The sequence below is a fragment of the Anopheles arabiensis genome, chromosome 3 (genome assembly GCF_016920715.1).
Source record: "Anopheles arabiensis isolate DONGOLA chromosome 3, AaraD3, whole genome shotgun sequence".
Taxonomy (NCBI): Eukaryota; Metazoa; Arthropoda; class Insecta; order Diptera; family Culicidae; genus Anopheles; species Anopheles arabiensis.
In genome coordinates, this window is record NC_053518.1 from 29,060,962 (window position 1) to 29,086,809 (window position 25,848).

The 25,848-nt window shown below is 40.7% G+C and overlaps 1 protein-coding gene across 3 annotated transcripts in view; it reads right to left on the reverse strand.

Annotated features, from left to right (window-relative positions):
* The window catches only part of LOC120902223 (zwei Ig domain protein zig-8-like), a 49,400-nt gene that overhangs the window by 15,529 nt on the left and 8,023 nt on the right, over window positions 1-25,848 (reverse strand). For all 3 annotated transcript variants that reach the window (XM_040310791.1, XM_040310789.1, XM_040310790.1), the window contains exon 3: window positions 6,745-6,827. In XM_040310791.1, the coding sequence (XP_040166725.1) occupies window positions 6,745-6,811 (67 nt within the window). In that variant the 5' untranslated portion in view covers window positions 6,812-6,827. The remainder of the gene's footprint in view (window positions 1-6,744; window positions 6,828-25,848) is intronic.

Here is a 25,848-nt window from a genome sequence, read left to right on the forward strand (position 1 = left end):
GCAGTCGACTTCATGCTAGTAATTATCGTGGCATTGTTTCCCTATGCGCTTGTGCAAAGGTGTTTGAGCTCATTCTATACAATCCGCCACTCACGGCAGTTCAAAACTATATGAGCCCTAGTCAGCACGGATTTCTCCCAAGGAGATCTTCCACCACAAATCTTGCTGAATTTGTTAGTTACTGCTTCGACAACATGGATCGTGGTACTCAAGTTGATGCAGTATATATCGACTTCAGGGCTGCGTTCGATAGTATCTCTCATGAGATTCTACTCTCGAAGCTAAAAAAACTCGGTTTCCTCGACTGGCACATCACCTGGCTGCGTTCTTATTTAACTGGTCGTTCGTACTACATAAGCATAGGATCTCATCGTTCTCACTCCTTCACCAGCTCCTCCGGTGTGCCTCAAGGGAGTAATTTGGGACCGCTACTCTTCCTCATCTATATAAATGATCTATCTTTCGTTTTACCGCCAGGCCAACACCTAATGTACGCCGACGATGTAAAAATATTCGCTCCAGTTAGAAACGACAGTGACTGTGTACGCCTTCAAACGATCCTTGAGAATCTGGATAGCTGGTGCAGCAGAAACGCCCTCCAAGTGTGTGCTGATAAATGCCAGTGTATATCATTCAGCAGAGCCCGTCACCCCATCACGTTTACATACACTATGCTCCACACGGCTTTGGCTCGCACGACATGTATCCGTGATCTGGGGGCGCTACTCGATCAGAAGATGTCATTTCGCCCTCACATTGATAGCGTTGTTGCGAAGGGAAATCAGCTATTTGGTTTAATTACGCGGAACTGTAGCGAGTTTACCGATCCCATGTGCGTCAAGTCTATCTTCTGTGCCATCGTAAGGTCGTGCCTGGAGTACTGCTGTCCGATCTGGTGCCTGCTTGGCGTTGGTGACATCAATCGCCTCGAAGCCATTCAACGGAGACTCACCAGGTACGCGGTTCGACTCCTTCCATGGTAATCCCACCACGCTCGGCCCACCTACCATCAGCGGTGTCTGCTTCTCGGACTTGAACCACTCTGCTCTCGACGTAAAAACGCCCAATGCCTTTTAATATTCCGGCTCCTTAACGAAGAGATCGATTCCCCGGCATTACTAGCCAGCATCAATTTGTTCGCTCCCTGTCGGATTCTTAGATCCAATTTCCATCTCCGCGTACCGCTTACCCGCAACAACCATAGCCAGGGACACCCCATTATACGTATGTCCCTCGAGTTCGATGAAGTGTTAGATTTGTTCGATTTTAGTATGTCTACTTCTACGTTCAAGGAGAAATTGCGTCTACGTCACATTTAATGTTAGCTAGAGGTCTTTTTATATGTTATAAATGATCATTGTTGTATATATCTTAATTTAATTATAAGGTTGCCGATTAGACACGATGGTCCGTCGGTTGTGTATGAAATAAATAAATAAATAAATAAATAAATTAACTTGCAGACAAAAATAGTGGACAATGCTTAGAATTCGATGATATTGCTATAAAGAATGAAATTCTAAATGCAGATTGCATACATTCAGGATCATAACTCTGCCCGAATTTCTGATAAGGGTTAACAAAACAAAACACATCTATTAAGCTTGTCAATTGGCTTTGAAAGCTTATTTATCCTCTTGGTTATCATTTTGCCGTGTTTACAGATTACAAATGTTAACCAGATATTGTACAGTTATGCCATTGTGCTGGCATGTACACCAAACCGTTGTTCAACCAAACCGACCCCACCACGAGGTACAAAACCCGAGATTAATATTGATACATTTTCAGTTCCACAAAAAGGGTTCTCTCATACTGATTCTATTGTTGAGAAGCTTTCCGGCATTTTAACGCGAAACATCTTGCACTCGTGCATGCTTATGAGCCATTAAAAAGCTGCCCCCTATCTCTACTGGAACTGTAGAGCTTTATCATAAACAGACCCTTCTTGCCGCACTTGAACACGAACAAAGCAGATAACAGATAAAAGGATTACTATTGTTACTCCATAAAGTACTGTCTCAACCTTAAATAACCTCCTTCGAACCCGTAAAGGCCTGTTATTCTGGTTTTTTCGGCCAAAGGGACTCCAGTTCCGGCTAGCGTGTTGGTATTCCATCTCCGGTGATCCTTTCTGCTTGGAGGTTTCCTTCCTTCTTGTTTTCGTTGCTTTGACTTCCTACACTCGCGTAATCTTACCGCAATATTTCGAGCGAGGGTCCACCAAACCAAAAACCCACGGTGCACATACCCGCATTTGACTCCGGAAAGGTCACTGCGAGGCGAAATATGTACGCACCAACCTTCCTAGAGCGGCTTTTCTGCAGGATCCTGTTCGGTGTATATAAAAAGGGTCAAAATTTCTTAGATTTCCTGACTGGTGCCGAGTTCATGAATATTCCTTGTGCCCTTGTTGCCCTGGTGAGGGTTTTTGTCTGTTCTCAAATACACCGAATTCGATATCTCTGCACAATGTTCGTTAAAAACAAGACAAATGGTTTCACGATCGTGTACCGCACCGATGAAAAAGTGATAAAATAAGTAGGCTTTCTTTTTTGGCAGTTCTTTATAACCATCGGCATTTTCGCTTTTACAGCATCTCGTTCGCATGCATTTAATGTGCGTGTAATGTGTTTCCTCTCATTAATTCACAATTTATAGGCTCGACAACAAGGGGTTTTATCCGCTAGCATGAACCCCGAGTTACTTTTTCTAATTTGATTGGAAAGGATGGGATGCAACCATTTACAAAAATCTGTCCATAATTTCAACACATTCCAATGCTATTGCTGAAACTGCGAGAATAAACTACCTTATACATTAAATTACACACAAGCACGATCTCTTTCCGTTACTTTCAATCGGGAAACAATATAACACAGAAATTAATTACAACTATTCATCGCTTCCATCATTGTCCTCAACCACAATATCAAACACCTCACGCACGTGCCCTTGAGAGCGTGTTTGTGAAATATCAATTTTAACACAACCGTAAGCACGTTACAAAAACGATACAAAAACCGGAACGATGCAGAGAATAAATAGAACCGCCCAACTCTTCACAGAATGCACAACAAGCTCTTGTTCTCCCAATCGAGCTACCATAAAGTATGTGAAAGTTCGTGTGTCTGAGCTTTGCTTCCTGCTGCAGGCATCAACTCTGGGCTTAAGCGGAAGCGAAATGAACCATTTTTATTTAAATTACATCATTTCGGTTTGCTGCGTGTGTTCGACGATTGATATGATGGGCGTTCGCGGATGTGAATGTGTGTCGTTGGAAAGCGAAACGAGTCAATCGCCTGGTGCGAATTACTGTATCCTCCTGTCCTTCACTCCCTCTGTACACGAACTGCTGTTGCCAAAAAATGCAAATCCATTCCGGCACAAATGGGAACAGCCAACCCGGGCTGCCGTTAAGCGTAAATGGCTATTACTAAATCATTTCGGGGCGTTTCGCACGGAATGATAACGTCTTTTTTTGTTTTTGCTTGCGTGTGTGAGATCTTCCGCCTGATCGCTTCACGCAGTCGGTTTGGTTATTCTAAGCATTCACTTTGCGTGTTTTTAAGTCTCCTTTTGCTTTTACCGCCTGCTCTAGTGGATGTGGGACTAACAGAAATAAAGTAATCCCCGAGCTCAGCGTAAAACGTCGTTCTGCTCGAGCGCTTCAAGACGTTTGACGATGTTTTGACGTGTTTTCAATTTGTTTTTATGCTGCTTTTTTGCGTTCATTTCCCTTCCTCCAAAACTTGTGGACATTTAGTTAAATGGAAAAATGATTTCAGTTTGTGCGAAACGTAGATTACAGTGAGCGTTGAACAATTTTGTCCCGGTTTCTTGTGCACGAGCAGAATGGGCAGAAAAACGGAGCTTCAACACACACAATCACACACAAATCACTCAACACTCGTCCACGCTAACGGCTGGCAGTAAAAGCCTTACCGTGGTGCTGCTGTTATGTGTGTATGTTTGCGATGAAATTCAATTTTGACGCCAGGCAGGCCGGCTGGAAAACGCAAGCCTGTTCTGGTAGCCGCCGGCACCGGCATGATGGGATTTCGCTGGCCGTAGCGGTATTCTGACAGCGGCAAACGCATCACAAGTGAGCGATCGAGGATAGTGAAGCAAGGACAAGGGAAGTTTTGGGCGTTTTTTGTGCAAATATCTTGTTGCTAGCTGTATCAGAACGAGAATACAAGGAAAATATGCTTTGGAATTTGTAAAAGATACATGATAGCCATATGCTTGGAGGGAAAACCTGAAATCTAGTATTTTTGATTCTTCATGAAAGGGTATATTTTTTCATTCCTGATCAATGATGACATTGTTCTAACGTGTTGTAAACATTGATAAACAGTATTTATGATTCATTGTGGCTTATGTTGTTTTGTTATTTTCGGTCCATGGAACAAAATTAATGGACATAAATTTATAAATCAATTATCTCCAAATAAATTTCATCTTGCTTGCCACACTAAGCTTTCAACAAATAATCGATACCATACCGAGAAACCCTGCACTGCTGAAACAAAATACGTGACGAAAAGCCAACCGAGCCGTTCTTCAGAACATCAAAATCTGATTCCAACTATCGGGCGTTATCACTTCCTGTCAGTTCTGTCCGTGCCAGTAGAAACAGGAAAAAAGCTCGGCCCTTCAATATGATAGCCATTTACCATTCTAGCTCTCGGCATGGAGCTTCTGCTTGTGTGTTTAAGAGATTCATTTCCCAAAACCCTTTTGAAGGCAAGTTGATGTATGAGGAAGGGGTTACCTTGAATTTTGTTCCTCCATTATTTTGAAAGATTGCTGCAAAATGGTATGTCTGGACGAAGAATCAATTTTAACTTGCTTGATTCGGTAAAAATTTCCGTTGTGTTCCATATTTATAGTGCAGTTTCAAAACATCTATGGTAAATATATATTTAAATGCTTTCAAACCTCCGGGTATTAAGAATCTTAATGCATAAACAGCCAACAGCAAAAGAAAATGCTATAATGGCGATGGCACAAAATGATAAATAACTATAAAGCATTAAAACACATACGACAGTTCCTCACATTGAGTGACTCTGATTCAAAGCAAAAAATGGTCCTGCGAGATAAAAACGAAACTCAATTTGTATAATACTATAATTGAATAATTGTATAATTTGTAATACTTCTTGTTATCCGCATATTACCTTCCAGCGATCCATGCATTCTTAGATCTTTCTCCCGGTCACTTTGGGTAATTATACTTGCAGACTTGGGAAATGAATAATTCCACAACACAAATAAAATGTATTTCAATCTCCCAAGACAACGGCTCACGATAAGCAATGACCGTGGAAATGATGAAAAATCAACGCTTGTTGCAGCACTTCAACTGATGAATAAATGTCTCTAAAGGCGGGACACTATGCCAAATACATTGCAAACGTACTCACATACAAACGCTCACAATATCTCCGCTAACCTTACTTAAATAAAAGAAAAAGAACATAAAAAATGCTCATTTTTTTCTGCAGTAGACAGGAGAGGTCAGGTTTTTGGTTCATTCTCCCACTGGGTTGACCGGGCCTGATGGTAGCGAGCAGATTACAGTATTGCTTCATGCCTCGTTTCAATGCTTTGCTTATACAATGGATCATATCCTCCGCGTTTGTTTGCCACTTTCCATTCGCCTTGATGATGCTTTCCGCCTCCTAAAGCGTGTACACGAGCAAACACAATGCTATTTCTGCGTTGTTTCGATTTAAATTGTACAAAGATATGCCAATGATACGCTCCAAACGAGTCCTTGGGCGGGCGTGTATGTGTGTTTGGCTTGTATATTTTTTGTTTGCGTTTGCTTCATTTCAATAGCTTGGGGGACAGCGAATGCACCATCAGCTCAGTGTGGTCCCGAAACAGTGCCGGGAGCCGGCCGGTGTACTGAAGGGCAATCAGAGCTAATAAATCAAACTGCGGCACATTCGGGTTGGGAAAGATCGACTGTGCCGTTCACGAGCTCTTTAAAAATGGGATGGTGAAACAAAACGGTAGGAGAGAACAAAATACAAAAAAGACTCTACTTAACAGAGGTTTTTTGTTGCTTTGGTATGTTTTATGTGTTGACGAATGTATATTGAGCTCTTAGATACTTAAATACTTGTGTAAGCCTCATTGTGCACGTATGAATGTGTGGCGAAGAAAGCCAATACAATGATGACTCGTTATTGCACGCTACAAAACCTTTACATATATGACTTATCATATCCTATTGAAGATTTTGTTGAACGAATACTTTACTTTAAAAAAATAAAAAAATGAATATTTTTCATCTCAGTGAGCTAACATGTAATGTACATTGAATAACTTCTCCCATCACAGAGGAGTAAAAAGGTCTAATTGTAATAATGCTTGAACAAAAGGGCTAAAGTTAACACCTAAACAATTTACCACAAGTATTAGTAAATATACATTAATTCATAAATAAAGTTTAGAAGAGAATGGATTGCACCACACACAATTATCTGAATAGATCAGAGTGTTAAAGCGAATGACAGAAACACAGATGTTGTTGAACAAGCGCTTGATATTCAATATTCTTTGTTCCCTGTTTTTAATGCATTTAAATATTTTTTATAAATTTTTGTTATATATTTACCTACGAATTTATCAACAGAAATTTAACGTATAAAAACCTTTTTATTCAAAAACTTTAAATTTCAATTGAATAAATGTGGTTCATATATTGTTACTGTTTGTTTCACTTACCGTGGTTTAAATGAACGATGAAAAGGAAAATTATATTTATTCCATTCTGAGAGCGCAGTGCGGCCATCACTGAAAAAAAGAGACTAAAGAATTTGGTTTGTTAATCATTTTTGGAGCTTGAAACGGTTTTAGTTTTAAACAGCTTTTTTGCTTATGAATGAATAATACCAAAACAATCCAGTACAACCAATGCACAACACCAGCAAGCAACAATTCTTCAAATTGGATACGGTGAATAAATAAATAAAACAAACGACGAAGGCCTGAGCTGTTGTGAGTTTTCCTACCAGCTTTTTTTCCCCGTAACCATACATTTCCCATAAGCTTACGTATGAAAATAGGTTGAAAACGACACTGAATGACAGCACATGTCTCCATCACCTCTGCAAGAACCTTTCCATCGAGGCCCGAGGCGCAACATTTGAATGATTTATTGCATCAGCATGTCCAACGGCTGGCACCGTGAATACAACACCGAGCGTCCTCTATTCCTTGCAGTATACACATTTCGCTGATTGTGCAACTGGCTAATGTCACACGCACCTCGTGCAGCAGTGTGCAGCAGTCGCCCTCAGCAACTGTCAAGAGTGAAACAGCCACCAGGCGTCTCCATGTTTCGCGTGGGGAAATAGAATATCATGCATAATGCACACACGGGGTCGTACCGGTTGAACACCGTACCGTGGTGAGGTTTGGCAAAAAAATCCATCCTAACTTGGTGATCATTTATGGTGAGCGTACCTTGTGAACCCAACCTCACAGCGGCCTATCGTTGCACCGTTTCCGGAAGCGATACCTTGATAGGCTATATTCAAATTTTCACATTTACCCGATGCGTCCGCTATCGCGATGCTAGGTACACTGGGTTAGTAGTGAAAGTGTGTATTTTTTTATCTACTGCCAGCGTCCGACATGCAGGTCATCCGATGCATGCCAGGGATCGTTCGGAAGAAATGCACTAACTTTGGAGGCTTCGGTGGTTTGCGATCCGATGCAACCTGTCGTTTTTCATCGAATTTTACATTCACTGCGGAAACTCATTAGTGGTTGAGGGTTGACCTACATCCTTCACTCACACTCTCATGCACATACAAACACGTTTGAACTCACGCTAAGGGCCACCGTTTGGAACCACAAATTTTCTCATCGCAGCAGCACTCGCTTGGCTAGGGAGCCTTTGGCACATTTTACTAGGCCAGGGTAGATGCATCTCTCTACAGCAAATGGGAATGATTTTTTCGTCGAACATACTTTCAACCACCAATTTAAGTAATGCAGCAAAAGCAAATAAAAGCATGAGGGCAATTAGGTCATCGTTCTCTATTTCTGGATGGCCCTTGATGCAATGCGGGCGCTGTTTAGAGAGGTCATTAATCGTCTTAGTTTACTTCGTATGTTTTATACAGATTGTTATTTGAATTAAATTAAAACATTAGTAGTAAAATTTTTGTTTTGTTCTGGTGATTGAAAAATATTAGCTTACCCTTTAAACGTCAGCAGACATCAACCATGAAAACCAACACGAAAATGTAACTAGGTGTGTTTAATAAAAAAAGCACCAAAATCCTATCTTTGCAATTCGAAATGCTTTCATGTTCAGAGTTCAACTTATTTCACTGATAAATAAAATGCTCCAAAATACTCAATTCAGTCTCATGCCAAAGACATGCATTTTGAAAAATTCTACAAAAAATGCTTTTACTCAGTCGCATTACCTTGAATAATTGATTTGAGCATGGGGACACGTTGACAAAGTGGCTGCAAATTAAATTGAGCCTTCTGCATGAGTTTCCCATTTTCATTCGCTCGTTCTTTTTTCTTGTTGCTGGTCATTGCAAGTATTCTGCCAAACATATCAAGTTTCGTGTATAACGTAAGACAATTTGCTGACATTGGTTTAGTAAGTTTTTTGCTAAATTTTATTAGGGAGAATAACTATTTCCATGATCTTCTTTGAACATCGTTTTTGCTGTCCCATCTGCTGCTGTTTGACGTTGTTCTTGTGTTTGACTGAATTTCTAGAAGCTTACAGATGAAAGGATCCTTTGATCTGCTCTTAAATATCGAAGCGAAGAGAAAAGGGGTGATACCACCGGTTTACTTGTGATTCTTCTACGTTCATCGGTTAACTGAACTTTAACGTGCACTTTTTTTTGCTCGTTCGTTCGTATTCGTTGTTTGTTGCTATCCCATAAGCAACGGTGTGCTTGAACGAGTAGAGAAGAGCAACTCAAAAAAGCTTGTGCTTCATTGTGTTCGTTCGCCTGTGTGCTGCTGATGCAGGCTCAAATGGAATGATGATTATCGTAGCCAGATGCACAGCACAGTATGGTCTCGTAAAGAATCTCTGCCGCACCGGTATGGACTGCCTCCGGGCCGAAAGCCAAGCCATCGCTTATGCACAGCACGCACCGATCAAAGGGGAGTAGAAGCACTTTTTTGTTTTGTGAAATGTGTTGGAAGTTAAGCTGTTAATTGAATTAAAGCAAGCGCAAGCATAACTGGCATACACTATTCGGGCAGCATTGTTGATCGTATGCCAATAGCAGCCATGCATGTAAAAAGAGATGCGTGCCATCATCTGTGTTTAAATATTTACTTCCACAGAGAACCAAATACTGCTTTCATTCAATTGGATTCTGGCAAGGTTGTCACGCAAGTATGCTGCTGAAGTTGAGAAAAACTGCAGAGGAAGGCGCTGGGAATGATTCGTAAACTACCAGGGCAGAATCAGGAATGGAATGCGACGGTGGAATGTTAATTAGTTCTGCCGTATCACTAAGATCAACAAGGACTGTAATCGGTTTGATGGTCATGAATATTTTAAAAATATTGACAAGGTATGGGAGTATATGTATGTCATCTACCAACACAAATCGCTTTGAAAAGTGTCATATGTTTAAAACTTGTTCTTCCAAATTGTTCGGATGTAGTTGGACAAGGAAAGGTGACAAGAAGGTTCAAAATTTCTTTTCCCATCACCTGCTAAACATTCGTCGCGTGAAGTTGTTACTGAAACAAGCAATACTAAAGAAACAAAGTCTTTACGATACAGTATGTTCTAGGGGAAATTTCGCCTCTATACAGTAGATTAAGTTAACAGATGAAGTTTAGGTAACAACTGATTTTATTCACATTACCTGGAAAATCAAAATTGTCAAAACTGAAATACTAGGATGAAAGCATTTCCTTGTTCAATTTTCCTAGCAATTTACTCTGGTGGTGAACCTATTTCTTTACCGGCTTAAGGTAAGTGACGGACTCTTCCCTTTTCGCTATTGACGTGAAACTCATTGACATCAGCTTTAGATATTACTAGCAAAACTCGACAGACTTGGCCTCCCAGATCCCTTAGTTGCTTGGCTGAGATCATACCTAATGGGCCGCACTTATTCCGTTAGGATGGAATAAGTCCCCATTTATCTAGATCCCTCCGTGCTTCTTCTGGCGTCCCTCAAGGCAGCAATCTGGGACCTTTACTATTTGTCCTTTATATAAATGATGTCTCCACGATCCTTCCTGCGGATAATCACCTGCTCTATGCGGACGACACCAAAATCTTTCGGCAAATCCAGGGACCAGATTACCATCGCATACTCCAGGGCTTCACTAGAAGAATTCGATAACTGGTGCACGGGAAACTCCTTAACCATTTGTGTTGATAAGTGTGTTACCATCACCATCAAGCCGTTCTCGCTCTCCAGTGCATTTCGACTACACGCTAAACGGGCAAACTTTGCAGAGAGTCGATTGTGTCAAGGATTTGGGTGTTTTCGTCGACGCGAGACTCACGTTTGAGCAACACCTTGATCACGTTGTGACAAGATGCAGTCTATTGTTAGGTTTAGTCGTTAACATGACTCGCAAGCTCTTTGACCCAATCTGCACCAAAACTCTTTATTGTGCTCTTATTCGATCAGTGCTGGAGTATGGCAGCGTTGTGTGGTGGCCCTCCTCTGCTCGGGGGGTTGCGCGCTTGGAGTCCATCCAGCGTAGGGCTACCCGTTTCGCGCTCCGTTCGTGGGGCAGCAACAACGACTACACAACAAGGTGTTTGTTGCTCGGGTTACCCCAACTCGACGACCGAATACAAAATGCTAGGCTGGCTTTTATCGTTGGGCTTCTCAATGGTAGCATCGATTGTCCAGTTTTGCTCTCGTCGATACAGCTGTACGTGCCCGCAAAAACTCTCCGCCCTCGGGCGATGCTGGCTATCCCAGAGACAAGGACGCCTCTGGGCCTTCGCCTCCCGAGACCCGTTTTTGCGTATATGTCTTGCTCTGAATGCGGAATCTGATGCGTATGAGCCCGACATGACGATGGCAAATGTGTTGAGTCGCATTAATTTACTTCGCGCCTCTCGCCAGAATCTTTAGGGTGCTTGTAATTGTTATTGTTGTTATTATTGTGTGACTATTTTTGTTTTATTCCTATTGTACCCTTACATATACCGAGAGGGCTTTTGAGGTCCGTCGATCATTCAATAAATATACAAATATACAAATATGAAAATGTAGTACTGAATCATGATTCGAAAGTCCATTCATTTCATTACGCTTGACATGGCAATTTGGTATGATTGCAGCTCGAATGCTTGTACCTTCCAGGAAGTGTTGGTCTTCCGAATCATACTTGAGAATTTCACTCCAATGTTAATAATTTTGATAACAATAAGTCTGCCTGGAATGAACAGCTGAAGTTGTTATCGTAGAGTTTTGTGGGCTACGTTTATGTTCCAGGAATTTTGTCACGGATATTAAGCAACATCTTATTATGACATGTTCAGCTTAGGAACATTGCCTGTATTTTACCTACAAAATAAATTTTAAAACTTTTGTTATCGCTTCCAGAGTAGATATATGGCTTCATAATCTGCGCACCATTGTACCTACGTTTTCTGACGGGTAGTGATACTTGCGTGCATTGTTACATAGAACCTAATACATCAATGGGATTGGAAATGTTATTGTTAGCTCTGATCTGATGAATAGTTTTTTTTCTAATTTATACACAATATGCAATTTGATGCAGAATTTATTCATTTACAGGTATGTCGTTTAAGTTATGTATCAGTGCTATTATTCAAACAAAATTATTCAAATCTGCTTAGGCTCTGAGAATCTGAGAGTGTAGTCATATTACAACTGAAAAAGCTGAAAAGGAATGATTTTTCGTACTATGGAAACAGCTCAAAAGTAACCATTATTCATGCGTACTTTTAAAGACTACACGAACTATAGATAACATAATCACAAGATAACAAAATTGGAATTTTATTCGAAATGAAAAAAAAGTTCCAACAAACCGAAAAGAACAACGTGTCATCCCCAAAATGCCATTTTCACAGAAAGCTTCAACTGTAATCCAATGTTGGCACATCTTTCCGAGATGCAGATAATCTCGTCTCGAATATTGATTTAATTGTTTCCAAATCTTCCTCCGTCGGTAATGATGACATGAAAATACCCCGATGACACAGTTCAATCGAAATGGAACATATCAAACAAAACGACATTGGATACACCGGTACAATATTGACACTTTAAATGTAGCTTAGATATATCGAATCCTTAACGTTGTGTTTGAGATCGACGGAATTTATTAGACTGAACCTACCGCGATTCCCCTCGCTGCGTATGGAAATGATTTAAGGTGCATGTCTGAATGTATCCGCCTTATCAAATACAAGAGTTATGTAGTCAATTTTCTCCATGAATAAAAGGCAATCGTAGGTGTCTTGAAGGTAAGCATTTGAACCGCAGTGCAGAGCGGTGTCAAAGGAGTTTTTCAATCGTCGCTCTTTCGTCACAGCAATCACTTTCTGCAAAGCAACGTACGTTTAGCGCGGTATTTTACTCGAACATATCACCTCAAACACCCAATCATGACGCACAACACTTACAATCTCCTTGCATGAACCTACAGACATGCTCGATAAGCCGGAGGATTGGATCGCGAAGAGCTGAGAACAGACGATGTTCAATCATGCAAATATCACATTTTACTCACCAGCTCGGCAGCCCAAAACCCTTTTCACTCGGTGTGGTACTAACCAGTGTGTGATCATAAATTTCACCACCACTGCGAGCGCGCTTAGATAAATGATCTCCAACAGCAGCGAAGGATGGCACCATAAACCATCGTTCCGATAGGCTCTAATCGTTCCGGGGTGATAGTGTATTGCGCACGGGGTAAAGTCACTGACAAATCCCTTTACTCGTTTCACACAGCCTCCACCAATTGAATGAGTACTCGTAGACTTTTTCTCCCGATGCTGTCGAACATGATTTATGTACCGTTGGAAATGACAAAGTTATAAGCCGGCCGACGCTACTTTATCACCAACAATATTGATCAACGTAATGGCGCACGACAGGAAACGCAGTCACCATGAAAGTTGAAGTGAGTGATTACGAATGAAAAGAACGAACGAACGAGCAAAGCAAACAGAGGGAAGAAAAACGTTCCAGCCGTGAGTGCAAATAATACTTGGTAGTTTGTTTGCTATGTTTCAGTGATGGTGAAAATCTATCGCAAAGAATAATACGCTCAAAGCCGTCCCAAGTCACCGCCATTGCAATGGTGGCATGTCTCGTCTATAGATATCTCGCAAAGTTGGCTTTTTGAAAGACAAACACACATAAACACAAACCACCAAGGACAAAACACACTGTCTGATAAGTTTTCCAACCGTCAAAAGGGTTGCTGTTCAAGTGCTGGGCTTGTTTGACCAATCTGATCACTCCACTTCAAGTTGAGCTTAAAGTTAGCTTATAGATGAGTTTTTTAATCTTTACTCAAGCATCTTAAAGATGGATTTTTTTAGAGAATAATAGATTAGACTGTTCATTATGCTCATAAAATGCTTTGAACTTATATTTGTTAAACATGTTAAGTTCACATCTCCTCATAAAGCCTGGAAAAGATAATAAATACGATAAAAGTAAAATCTTTACCAGTTGAAAATAATATATAAAATCAATTTTTCTCTGATGGAACTTCCTTTTTCGATGATTATATAACAATCTTAACCTTTTTGCGTTTGAGTTTCATTTATTTCCAAATATGATACGTTCGATAGAACCAAGCAATATATCAGCTTCTGCATACTTATATTTATCTACATGAATATCAAACTTCCCATAAAACTTGCTCCTGTACCGAGAAAGTTGTCCATTTTACGGTAGCCCATAAATTCAAGGCTTATTGCAACAGACTTCATGTTTCATGGTTCGCCTATTCACTAGCCTAACATTCGATTTTACTACCCTCGAACACAGTCGAACGTCTGGCTCGGACTTTCACCAACTTAAGTCGCCCAGGGCGATATGAGAAAAAGAGGCTCAGAAATGAGTTATCTCTTTCCAGTGAACAATTAATTTACTTTATGCGGTCATAAAACTGCATACAGTGCCACACACTTAACCGACCAATAAGACCTTCATCCCGGTAACGTGATGTGTGAGCTATCTGTCAGAAGGGAAAGCATGAGTTTGTGCATGTGTATGGTTTGAAAACAGATTTTGGTGGGCACAAGAGAGAGCTGGCTGAACATTATTCTTATAGGTTCATCATATCATTGAGCAGTACCTTCACATAAACGTACACGGTATAATGTTTCTGGGAAGTAGCTACTTTTAGCCCATTTCCCAAGAATATTGTTCACCCGCTTTGACCGTTTTATCCAACCAAATTTAATACTTTACTCACCCAGTTGGCCTTTATGATGCGAAAAGCATCGTAGGTGCTAGAATAAAAATAAAGTTCCAGATAATGCACAAACACACATACACAAACACGTGCTCCTCATGCAAGATTCGGGCTCAAAACACGTCCATCATCAACGAGAGCAAGAGCACAAAACTACACACACTCCAGGCCTGTGGTTGAATCAGTTGGGAACTAGAAGTTGGGAAGAAGCGATTCGGCTTCAAATCAGCTATAATGAGCTTTATCCGACACACGTTGCATAATTTACCATTCACCCAGCATACGCCTGTGAACATGCACTTTACTAAGACAAGTAGCAGGAAACGATTGAAATGAGAGACACCAACGTTCCTAAGTATGCAAAAACACTGCAAGAAAATTAAGTGAAATGCTTTCGAGTATAAGTATGTGTGTATTTTAGCATTTTGTCTAACACATATGAAATAATCAAGGAATATGAATAATTTCCCCACCCCAAATGTTTGGGAACAGTTTTGCTTACATACACGCTAAGAATCGCTCAGAATTAAAGGAAATAGTGTCAAATTGCATTCATTTCGCATTTTACTTGAATATCTACAATCCTCAATTTAATATAAACACTTTTTAACACTTTCTGATCATCTCCACACTATAGTTTTGTTGTTTGCTTAAAGCACATTGCTCGTTTTTGAACATAATATTCCCAGACATCCTCACATCTGTGTTGCCCCATTTTGTTTGCGATAAGTCATTCCACATCTGCGACTTCAATTCAAATGCAATTCAAATTGATAGCTCACAGCAACATTGAAACCATTTTCGACTTCCGGGATATTCTAATCCTGATTGGATTCAATGTAAGCGAAACTTTACACCACAAGCTATCACATGCTCCAATGAGCATCATTTGCAGCAGTGGTAATATTGTTTAACGATAGCAAAAGTAGAACTGACTGTTTGTTTAAATTATGTTCATTCGGCGCAAACCCCATCTAGACAGTAAACGACCTAAGATTTTCATGCGAAATTTGCTTCTTACTCCCTCTGTCTCTCGATGCATTGGTTGCGCTTTGGTCGGATTCCAATTCAATAAACCCTTTTTACAAGATGGTCGAGCTGACATCAACAACATGAGCACAGTTGATTGCAGCTGACATTGATTGTAAGAGCTACATCATTGGCATTAGTCCAATTCCTAAAAGCATTGCTGTCGTTGGGAGCTGTTGTACACAACTGACCGAAAGTTAAACGACATTTTATTACAAGTAAGCAAACAATACTCTTGCAGTGTAAGAAACGTTTTATCGGCTTTTAAACAGGGACATTTTATGACTGTTGTTTCAATCAATCACAAAAGCAATGAAGTGAGAGGATAATGCAAATAAAATAATCTATAAGAACAGTCTATTCCTTCCACCAAACAGTCCAAAATAATTTCACTCATATAACACCACACCAATGCACAGATGTTCTTTATCCCAGACTTTCCTTGATACGTTTCAAAGCTGGGCAAAGAAATAAAAAACCACTCAGATTGAAAATAAATCTATTCCATATCAAAAATCGATTCCAAAACCTCTGTGCAGGTTCAACACGTCGCCAGGAAACATTTCCACTTGGCACCCAATGTTGTCTCTATTAAACAACAAATCCGAAATCACCAAACATCCCCGCTTTTCTTTTGGTTTCATGTTCAAATTTGTGCTTTCTATTTCTGAGCGTCCTGATTCCAAGAATATTTTATTTTTCCAAGAATTCCTTTTCTCACTCGTGTCGCCCCAAACCGTGCTTGAATTGGCTGACTTTGTACGGTATGCCGCTCTTACTCGACCAACTCCGTCACCAATCTGTGGCCATTCATCTTTCTCAAGCAGCTTGGGGTGTAGGACGATGAAGACGACGACGATGGATCGAGAGGCTGTTTCTATGTCTGTGTCTGTGTGTCATGATTAGCGTCATTTATGGCTGGTATAAGCTTCAATGTTCCGTCCAAGACGCGACGTCTACTGCCTGTGGCTCCGAATAAAACTCCGTCTCAAGTTCCCATAGTGCCTTTTGTGGATCACAACATCCCAACTGAATATGCAAACATGAATTGAATAACTTTGCTCGGATCATCAAATAGCTCTGTATCAATTTCATTCGTTTGTTCCTTCTCGATAGAAATATTTGAGACCTTCACTATTCACAGAAACCAGACACGTCAGTATCGAGTATATTTCTAAATTTGGTTGTAATAAGGCAAAGGCTAACAGCTCCAACAAAGCTTGGAAAATCATTATCTCGCACGCAACACTTTCGGCTTCAGAAAAGTTTCTCTGAGTAAGCTGGCACAACATCTCAAAGAAATAAGGCATGACATCAGCCCAACAGAACAGCCATGGTCGGTTACTTCGAGTAGATCGATTTTCTCTCGACTAAATGCAATCCAATCGCATTGCGTGCTCCACTGCCAGAGTCAACTAGTTTCCCTCCGCTTTACTTGACCTCTCTCTTCACCGAACAAGAGTCGTATTTCAAGTGTTGAAAGTCGCAAGCACGGTGAGATTTACGGGATGCACCAGCAAACAGGCAAACGGGAAAAGGAAACGGTTGCGGTCCTCTTTCCAAGTCCAATCGCTTCTCAGCACAGCTTAACGAACCAACGCAGTCACGAGATCGGTGAGCATGGTGATATATTATCAATGCCCATGATATTTCTATCTTCCGAAGACGTTTAATATCCACAAGCAGCATGCTGTCTGCTGCCGCTCTTGATACTTTCAGCCACTTTCGGTCCATTCCGTTGAGCCTTGTAAATCTATACCCTGCGCAATCTGGAGCAGTTGGAGAAACGAAGAAGCGCAGTAAAACTTTGCGGAGGTTCACAGATTGCTTTTCGCTGAAATATGGCCTCGAGTGAATGGGGTTGCGCCATTTTGTGAGCAGCAATTTCCTATTTTTGGAATACTGTTTGCTATTTCAATACCAATGATGTTTTTCATGAAACCGCATGTACAAGGTGCAAATCATAAACGGCTGTCAGCGAATTTATAACTGATCGTTGATTGCCTATAGGGTTTCTTATCAAGTGACGTATTTAGGTTAAGTCAAGACGATTTTTTCAATACCATAGACAAAATCTTCAAAATTAAGCAGCTGTAACAACATATTTCATGGCGAATATTTGTCATTACAGGGTTTTCCACGGTTTATTGGTTGATTCCCAGAAATTTTTGATTGTTCCCATACATTTTTTTAAAGCGTTCCTACGATTTTGTTGCCGATCCCAAGATTTTTTGGCTTAATAATATTTGTATCCATTCGGACGATATCAATAAATTATGGGAACAATTCAAAAACCTATGGGATATGATAAATTAATCGTGAGACAAGCCCAAACAATTATGGGAACTGATCAATAAATCGTGAGAAACCCTGTAAGGTAATAAAACACAAACAAAAACAAGCAAATGAATATCTATTGACTCAATTTGAATCAATCTTTTCATTTACACTACAGTCACTCGAAAATCCTTTTCTGTAAGCACTGTTACACACCAATATTCATTATGGCCGAATGTAAAGAAGCGTGTTTGAATAGCAAATCCAATTACACTAAAATTATTCGTTGTTTTTCGAGATTTTGTGGTTCGATATGTAAATTTTCCAGACAGTTGAAATCCCTCTTTATTTAAATTCCCGTTCATGCTATCGAATCGATCTCTTCGGATTTGTTATTGATCAATTTTGAACGCCGCGTGGTGCAGGGCCTCCACTTTATCAATATGATGCAACGAGTTTACAACATTATCCATCCCTGGACCTTACATCCTGGTTCATATTGTCGGAAACCATGCTCATGATTCAGCAACTGGAAATGCACCGACAAACGCATCAGCTTACGCCCCTATTACAGCATGACGTTGATGTACCTCCTGCTAGGACAGTCTGACAATACGATGCGGTAGAATTGTAGTATCTACCAGTGCATCTGTCAAGGAGGTTGTTTTCGCCTGTATGAGCACTGGCAATAGACATAGGGGTAGGGAGGGTGGCGTAAATAGTGTGCTGTGCATATTGTTCCCCGGATGCACCCATATTGTACACGGATATGCAAATGCACCGAGAGTACCCGGGCGCCGAATTCGGTATGAATACGGTTGAAGTGGGCTCAGCAGGGTTGCGTCGAGCGTCAGTCGAGTCATAGAAGGTCTCGCTCTATGCTGTTTGCCGGAAGTGGGAAACGTTACCGCACCCGGGTGCATCTGCTGCTCAACGGTCATACATAATCTCCTTGTACGCGGCACTCCCTTGTTTGTTCCTCCTTGTTTTCCACCATTACATCCGGACCGTTTTGCGTTGTGACTCGGTGTGAGCGTATTTCTTCCCCATAAACCCCGTGCTGGTGTACCTCTTCTAACCAAATCTTTTTGTGGGTAAAATTGAAAAGCTTGTTCCTCAGTGCTGCTCCTCTTGCTCCAAACATAATCAGTTTAGATCATATTTTTTCAATTTCATTTTTCTTTAACCGTTTTTCTTATGTAAAAGTGTGTGTCTGTATGAAAATGTGTGTATGCTTCGGGCACTCCCAACACAAGCGATCGCGCTCTTACATCACGCAACCGGAACAAAAGTAGCACATCGAGCCAGTAACGGTCAGCAACTGGAATAAATTTCTATTTTGAATTCTTATATTACATTTTCCCCTTTTTCTTTGCGACTTGCAGATAAGCACCGCAGAGGGTTATTATAGAAATGGGAGAGAATGGAACTAGCTGGTCATTTGAATAATATTCACGGTTTAGCATTTTGATAGCCGAGCAAAGGTAGAAAGACGGCATAGAAACAGCTCAGAGATCTGATACTCTTCCACTTTAACATTCCCAAAATGCAAGAAAAGGATCTTCTATTGTTATCACAAATGTGTAAAATATTCTAACAAAAGCATGAATGCAAAATAACAACCAACTTGCCCTTTAGGATACATCCTACGCAACGGTAGGCACACGAAATGGTAATCGTTTGAGGTGCAATAAACGGAATACTTATAATCGTTACCATCGTTAGATATCTTGTTTATCCGGTGGAAATGCTCACAAAAATTTTTGAGTTCGGAACAATAAGTGGAAGATGCCCTAAGAGTGCCGCTAATGATCGCCAACGGGCATATTTGGGTCATAACTAATTGTTTTGTTCCCTTTTATCGTCTATTTTCGAGCAGAGTCGTGTGAAGGTGAACGTTTATAACCTAGGTGAGCGCATATTATAACATTTTAATTACATTCTATTTTAGAGTTTTTTCCCCTGAAGATGGAGTAATTTGTCCATACATTATCATAGAAAAGTATCCAACGATAGTTTTTTGCTTTAAAACATCCTCAAACACAAGAAACACGTCTAAGGATATAAAACAAAAGCAAACGCTTCAATGCACACTGGAGCAAAGTACACATTAACTCATCTCTAATGGCTCCGGTCCCTGGTGAGGCAGTCTCTCTGGCGTGTTCTGGGATCAAGGTGAATGTCAAACGACTACTGCCGGCTTGTCTAAGCTGTCCTGTTTAATTTTCATTTCAGGTCGTTTAGTTGTCTTTTGTTTTTATTTTTTGCTTTTATATGTTTGAGTGTGTAGAGTTTTGCTGCTTTCATCTACCGAGAGAAACGATTACGCGAGCTTTGCCTTGCTACTAGAATGTTTATGCAGGCTCTATCCCATGTGGAGCGCACTAGAGATACTTTTAATGACAGTGAGAAAGAGATCAAAGGGAAAGAAAGAAAAAGATGGAGAGATATGATGAGGCAGTGGCATCCGTTGACGTCATTCACTAGGCGAAACATGCTTATTATATTTCTTCAGCATAGGAGAAAATATTTGGTGCATATCGCATCGCATTCAAGCACTACTAGGCTCTTCAGAAAATGATGGTTTAGTCTCAAGTTTACGTTGTCTGTTCAACCATCTCTACTGTACATAAAATACAATCGTGCTAGAGGCAGTATATTCTAGTCGAAGTGAACCTGCGTGGATTGCATCCGTTGCTGATCCTAGAAAAAAAACATCAACATGCGAAAATTGCGAAAATGTCGGTTGAAAACTGGTAGAACTTAGTAATTTTAATCTATGTGTAGTTTATGACTCGAACAAAGATTCACATTTCCACTATCGCAGCACGTCTGAATGATTAATCTTGTTTCGCGCTCTCTCACGCATCCTCACACAACATAAAACGAAGAGTCATCGAGCACTCTTTCAGCTCCATTTGCACCAAGTTAACATGCAAGCAATATATTTATACAACAGCGAGTTGCAATTGCATCAACAATATTCTCTTACACAGCGACTGCAATGAGTAATCGGATGCCAACGATCCAAGCAACCATGACAGGGGAAATTAATGTGGGAGCGTCGAGGTTCCTCCTATTCGCGCCGTACATCAGACGACGATATGCAAGGCAGAAGTATCGAGTTCTCAACACCTTCCTCTAGCATTTTTTTCCCTCCTCATGAAAAGTGGATGAGAGTTGCAGAAAAAAACGTAGTCACAAAGCCGGAACATGCTACACGTGGTAAACTGGAGTCGAAACTAGACCACTGAACCTTGCACCCACCATCGTCCCGAAGCGTCTTCTTTCCACGTGATATCGAATAAATAATGTACGGCTATTTATCAGCCTCAGGGGGCAGCAACAGCATACGAAGCACACACACAGGGAGAATTATTGCAGCTCAGGTCAACCATTACCACCTCGTACGTTTTACCAGTCGAACGTTGCGATGAAGTGCAATAAAAACACTACGACAATGAAACAGAAACCATCCAGCAACAACTTAACTGCATCCGGATAAGAATGAAGGCAATGAATGAAACAGTTGCTGGGAGTTAGTATAGATGGCGGCGTGTTTCGACTTCGGAAGCCTTTCCTCCATGGTGAGACGTGATTTAATGGCGTCCTAGTTCTTCTTCGCTGGGATGAGCTCGTGTTTGCATTCATTACGCTAGTGGCCAGTGGTCAAGTAATCGCTCTTCTTGACCGTCGTGATCGTGTTTGAAGCTCACCGTGTTCTATTGCACCGGAACAAATCCTTGAGTCATGAAAAATGTGTCTCGAGATCGATATGGGTTGCCGCGTGTTTGCAGGTATCGTACAGGGCAGGTGCAGGTGGCACAGGGCAAAAGCTTCTCACACAAGAAAAGGACAGTATCCATTGCAATTTATTGATACAAATATTGAGCCTTCTGGTGTTTTTCCCGGAAAGCGATGGATATTCTCTAGCACAGAGGAGACAACTAACAACTTTTGTCCAAGTGGACACCCTTTCCAACTTTACATATGGCACCGATCTGATGCAATACATATGACAAAGTCTGAATCACTGGAATCAAACACTCTTGACAGTAAATAGTGCTATGGAAACCTCTTTTGCCCTTCCACACGGTTAAAGCGTCCTTCTGAGAACCTTACTCTTATTTGAGGCTAACAGGATTTTGCAGGAAATTGGTACTACATCGATTGGCTTTTTATTTGTTTTCCATTGAAATGCATGACCTGAATGGTCATTAAGGCTTTTTCATTCCGTCGAACTAGTTCTGTTCTTGCAATCGAGATAGTTAAAATTAAGTGAACAATTTACAATACTGTGTGAATGTTTAAAAAAAATGGAAGAAGTAGCAAATCTTACAGCATTTCTTAACGAACAGGATAAGTTTATAAAGTCGTTGATGTGTCGATAGGGCTTAAACGTTGGCTTAACACTCTAATGCTCAGCGTTGATTTTAGATCATTCTTTTTTCCTTTCAAATGATGAAAGAAAGTATTTTTGTCTAAACTGCATTACTCAAAGTTTTTTTTTGCATGAATTCAATTGTTCTCCATGCATGGCACATCTTTTGAAACGATACTAATATCATAGTCATAACAAGGGCTTTTTCTTCGAAATTCTCAAACGTCAAACTCTTTTCGCTTAAAAAAATGTCATTCTATTCCCTTTTCCGTTACTCATAAAACCGTTTCCGTTCAAACAATAATCCACATTCACGGAAAGCATCGTATGGCTGTTTTCTATTGCACATCCTCCATTGAACAAAAGCCATCACATTTCCCCCAAGGAGCGGTCGGTAAACTGCAAAACCACCTTGGGAAAGATGGCTCTCACCTGGAGAAAAGTAGGAAACGAAAGCAACGACGCGCTTCATAATAGCATTTTATGAGACATTCCAACCGCCAGCTGGTTTTATTTTGCTGTCTCGATGGCTTTTGCGTGTCCTTGCCGTAATCCTTGCCTGTCGGCACAAAACGGAAACCAAGTGCTTACTTGCGACTCACACCGGCCCGTGGTTCATTATTCGGGCTCGTGCGTAGAATGTTGTTACTATCTTCTGGCGAATCCTGTCCTCGAGCTAAATGCGAAATGTACGCACTGTGCGAAAGATGCCGGATGCTTTATGGTCCCAGTCCATTGCTCGTGCCAAGCGTTTGCCAAAACTAAACTGTAAAGAATAACAGGAAAAGACCACAGCTTTACTCCAGAGTCGTAAGACGCACGTGGGGACTTGTTGGGGCAGATCGGTATCGTAAATTTGACACTTTCTTTTCTCGCGCGAGACAAAACAAGCGCCAGTGACCACCGCACCGAAACCGCATGTGCTCATGGTTTATGTACGCCGAAGTGTGTGGCATGCAAATTTTTCGCTTACCCACACACACGCACATGCCACCACCAACATTCAAATATTATGTTTCCTGCGGGTGTCGTTGGATGAGGTTTTTGGTGAGATTGTTTTGTTTTGCTTTCCCTTTTTTGCGTTCGTGCGTGAAAGTGTGTGTGTGCTTGTTTGCTGAACAGCTTTTTGCCATTGCTGTCACCTTTCTATTGATGTAACCGAAGCAATGGCTGGTTGTGGTCGAAAGCAACACCAAACAAGCCTAACAAAAAGAGCCACAACATGTTGAAACTTTCCATCCCACACATTCTGGCTTACATCTAACAGGACCATCCTTTTCCGAGTTAAATTCACCAGAAGATGGGTAGAAGACACAAAAAGCAACAATTACTCATCACAGTTTGGTACAGAGACTGATGTAGGGTTGAAGTGAAAAAGTTAGTCAAATAGATGGGAAACTTTCGCTCAGAAAAAAAAAAACAAAAGCATTCAAGAAAGCTTTGAGCCTGACAACGAGAATGCATATGAAAAGGGGAAATACTCAGTAGACTGAGCAGACAGGCATACATTAGCTTTAATTTATCTCAGATAAAGCATTCCATTCCGGAGCACCACCCAACGTCAATTGAAAACTTCTCATGAACGAGGTGCTTTTGTTTTTCCTTTTCTTTTGGATGGAACCCCCTTCCCGGTCCAAAGCGGGGAGAGAAGAGACGAATTCGGCTCTGGAACAAAGAATGAAACTGAGTTAAGCGTGCAGGGATGGAATAATTTCTTGGGAAAACTTTTAATCGTTTCCTTGTCTTTGAACCGGCAACGGTAGGGACACGTCCCTCGAGACAATGCGCTTGGAAGTATTTAACAGTACCTCTTTTTTGCTGTTGTCACCCCCATGTAAGGTAACCACAACGCACGGAAATCCTTCCTTCGTGGAGGTTCATTAATGGAGACTTTAAAGTTTAACCTATTTTTTGTGCGGTTTTTATGGTGCAACCAGCAAACCAGTGGTGTATTCTTCCGCCACACTAAGGATGTTACATATACGTCCTAAGAAGAAAGGAAGCTTTGGTAATTTGTTGATTGATTAAGATTTGTTTAGGCTTTATATTCATAATTTTACGACCAACAATTTTAAAATTCCATGCCTTTCCTCAAAAAATCCTATCGTAAACAGCAGAGACTTGTGTTCACCGCAACAACCGCAGAACAAGAGCGAAGCAGTGAAGCAACATGACATGATAGTTTATCGTTTGGCAAATTGTACATCAACCCGCGGGCTTTATGTGGTAATAAACTGTTACAAGTTCCAAACCACATTTCTAGCGTTCAGCGAATTCTAGCATCAACAGTAGCGAAAGCCTGCAAATTTTATACCCAAAGCTTCTGTACAACAGCACTGGAAACTTCGTATCCATACGCACCGGCGCATTATGTTATAAAACTTTGCATTTTACGAACCACCGGGAGCATGGGAGTGGGTTGTAGCAACACATGTCATGAGAACGAGTTCACCCAAACCCGAAAGAAGATGATTCAAAAAGATGACATGCAAGCGAATTTAGTGTTTGAATTTTCTTAGAGCAAAAGTAAATCCACGTTACTCTGGTTGCCTTGAGCTTTGTTTGCTGTATTTACAGGTTGCGGTAGTTGGGATGGGATCAAGGAACGAATCGCGCAACAGATTGACCTTTTCTATTAGATTGCATCGGGTCAATAGGTGGGTAGTGGGTTGTAAACGTTTCTCATTCTTTCTTGTTAACAGATAAGAATAAAAAACGGCTACAGATTCCTATTAAGATAATATTGTTTTTCTAGATAGGACTCAACAAGGATTTCAGTTTAAACACATAAATAACTGTTACCATTATTGCTATTAAACACTCATTAATAATTAGCCTAACCACATAGTAACTAAGATTACCATTTTCGATTATATCCATTTTTTGCTACTGCTTATAATCCATTATCCATTATTTTGCGCTGATAGTCAGTCTTGGCATTATATTTCTACCGGGAAAACTTTTCCATTCATTACTGCGTGCTTTGTTTCCGCAATCACTGCTACTGGGAAACCTTGGTTGTGTCTCAAATCCATTATTATCAACGCCCACGATGAGTAAATTAACTTTCTCGATACTTTTTCCCACCAAGACAGCTGACTCCCAGTGTCCTTCCTGTCTGGTCCTTATTCTGCTAAGCATCTCATCGTGTAGCAGAGCATTATTTACAAACTTACAAACCATTCGTCAAGTGTTTCATATTTCATTCTTTTGCTCTCAAAGTTCGGCTTCCATTTCTATCGTAGCGGCCTTTTTCGTAAAAGAAACTTTAGTCTAAAGCCGAATTCTGAAATTGCATTTCTACTTCTTGTTGTTCTCAGACGTTGTGTTGAGAATGGTTTTTCCATCAGCAGACAACACTGAAATTGAAATGCTATTGGTTACGAGTATGAGCGCTGAAAGGCAAGCAACAGTATGCTAGACAACAAAAACAATGTTTTTTTTTGTGTTTCTTGTCATTCGTTTTATCTTATCTATCTCTCTCATTGCTGTCCCGCTTTTACCGGTCGAGAAGAAATTTCATCCGAAAGCAAACTCATCTGTACGCAGCAGACAATGAAGAATGAGCAATGATGAAATTCTTCTCGTCCAAGTGCTTTGCGCGTGACTTTTCTCTTGTTTTTTTCATTTAATCGATTAAAAAAGGCAGTTCTTCCTATTTTAAAGATTTAATTTTAAAGATGAAGTCTAGAGTAGATCGGAGCTTA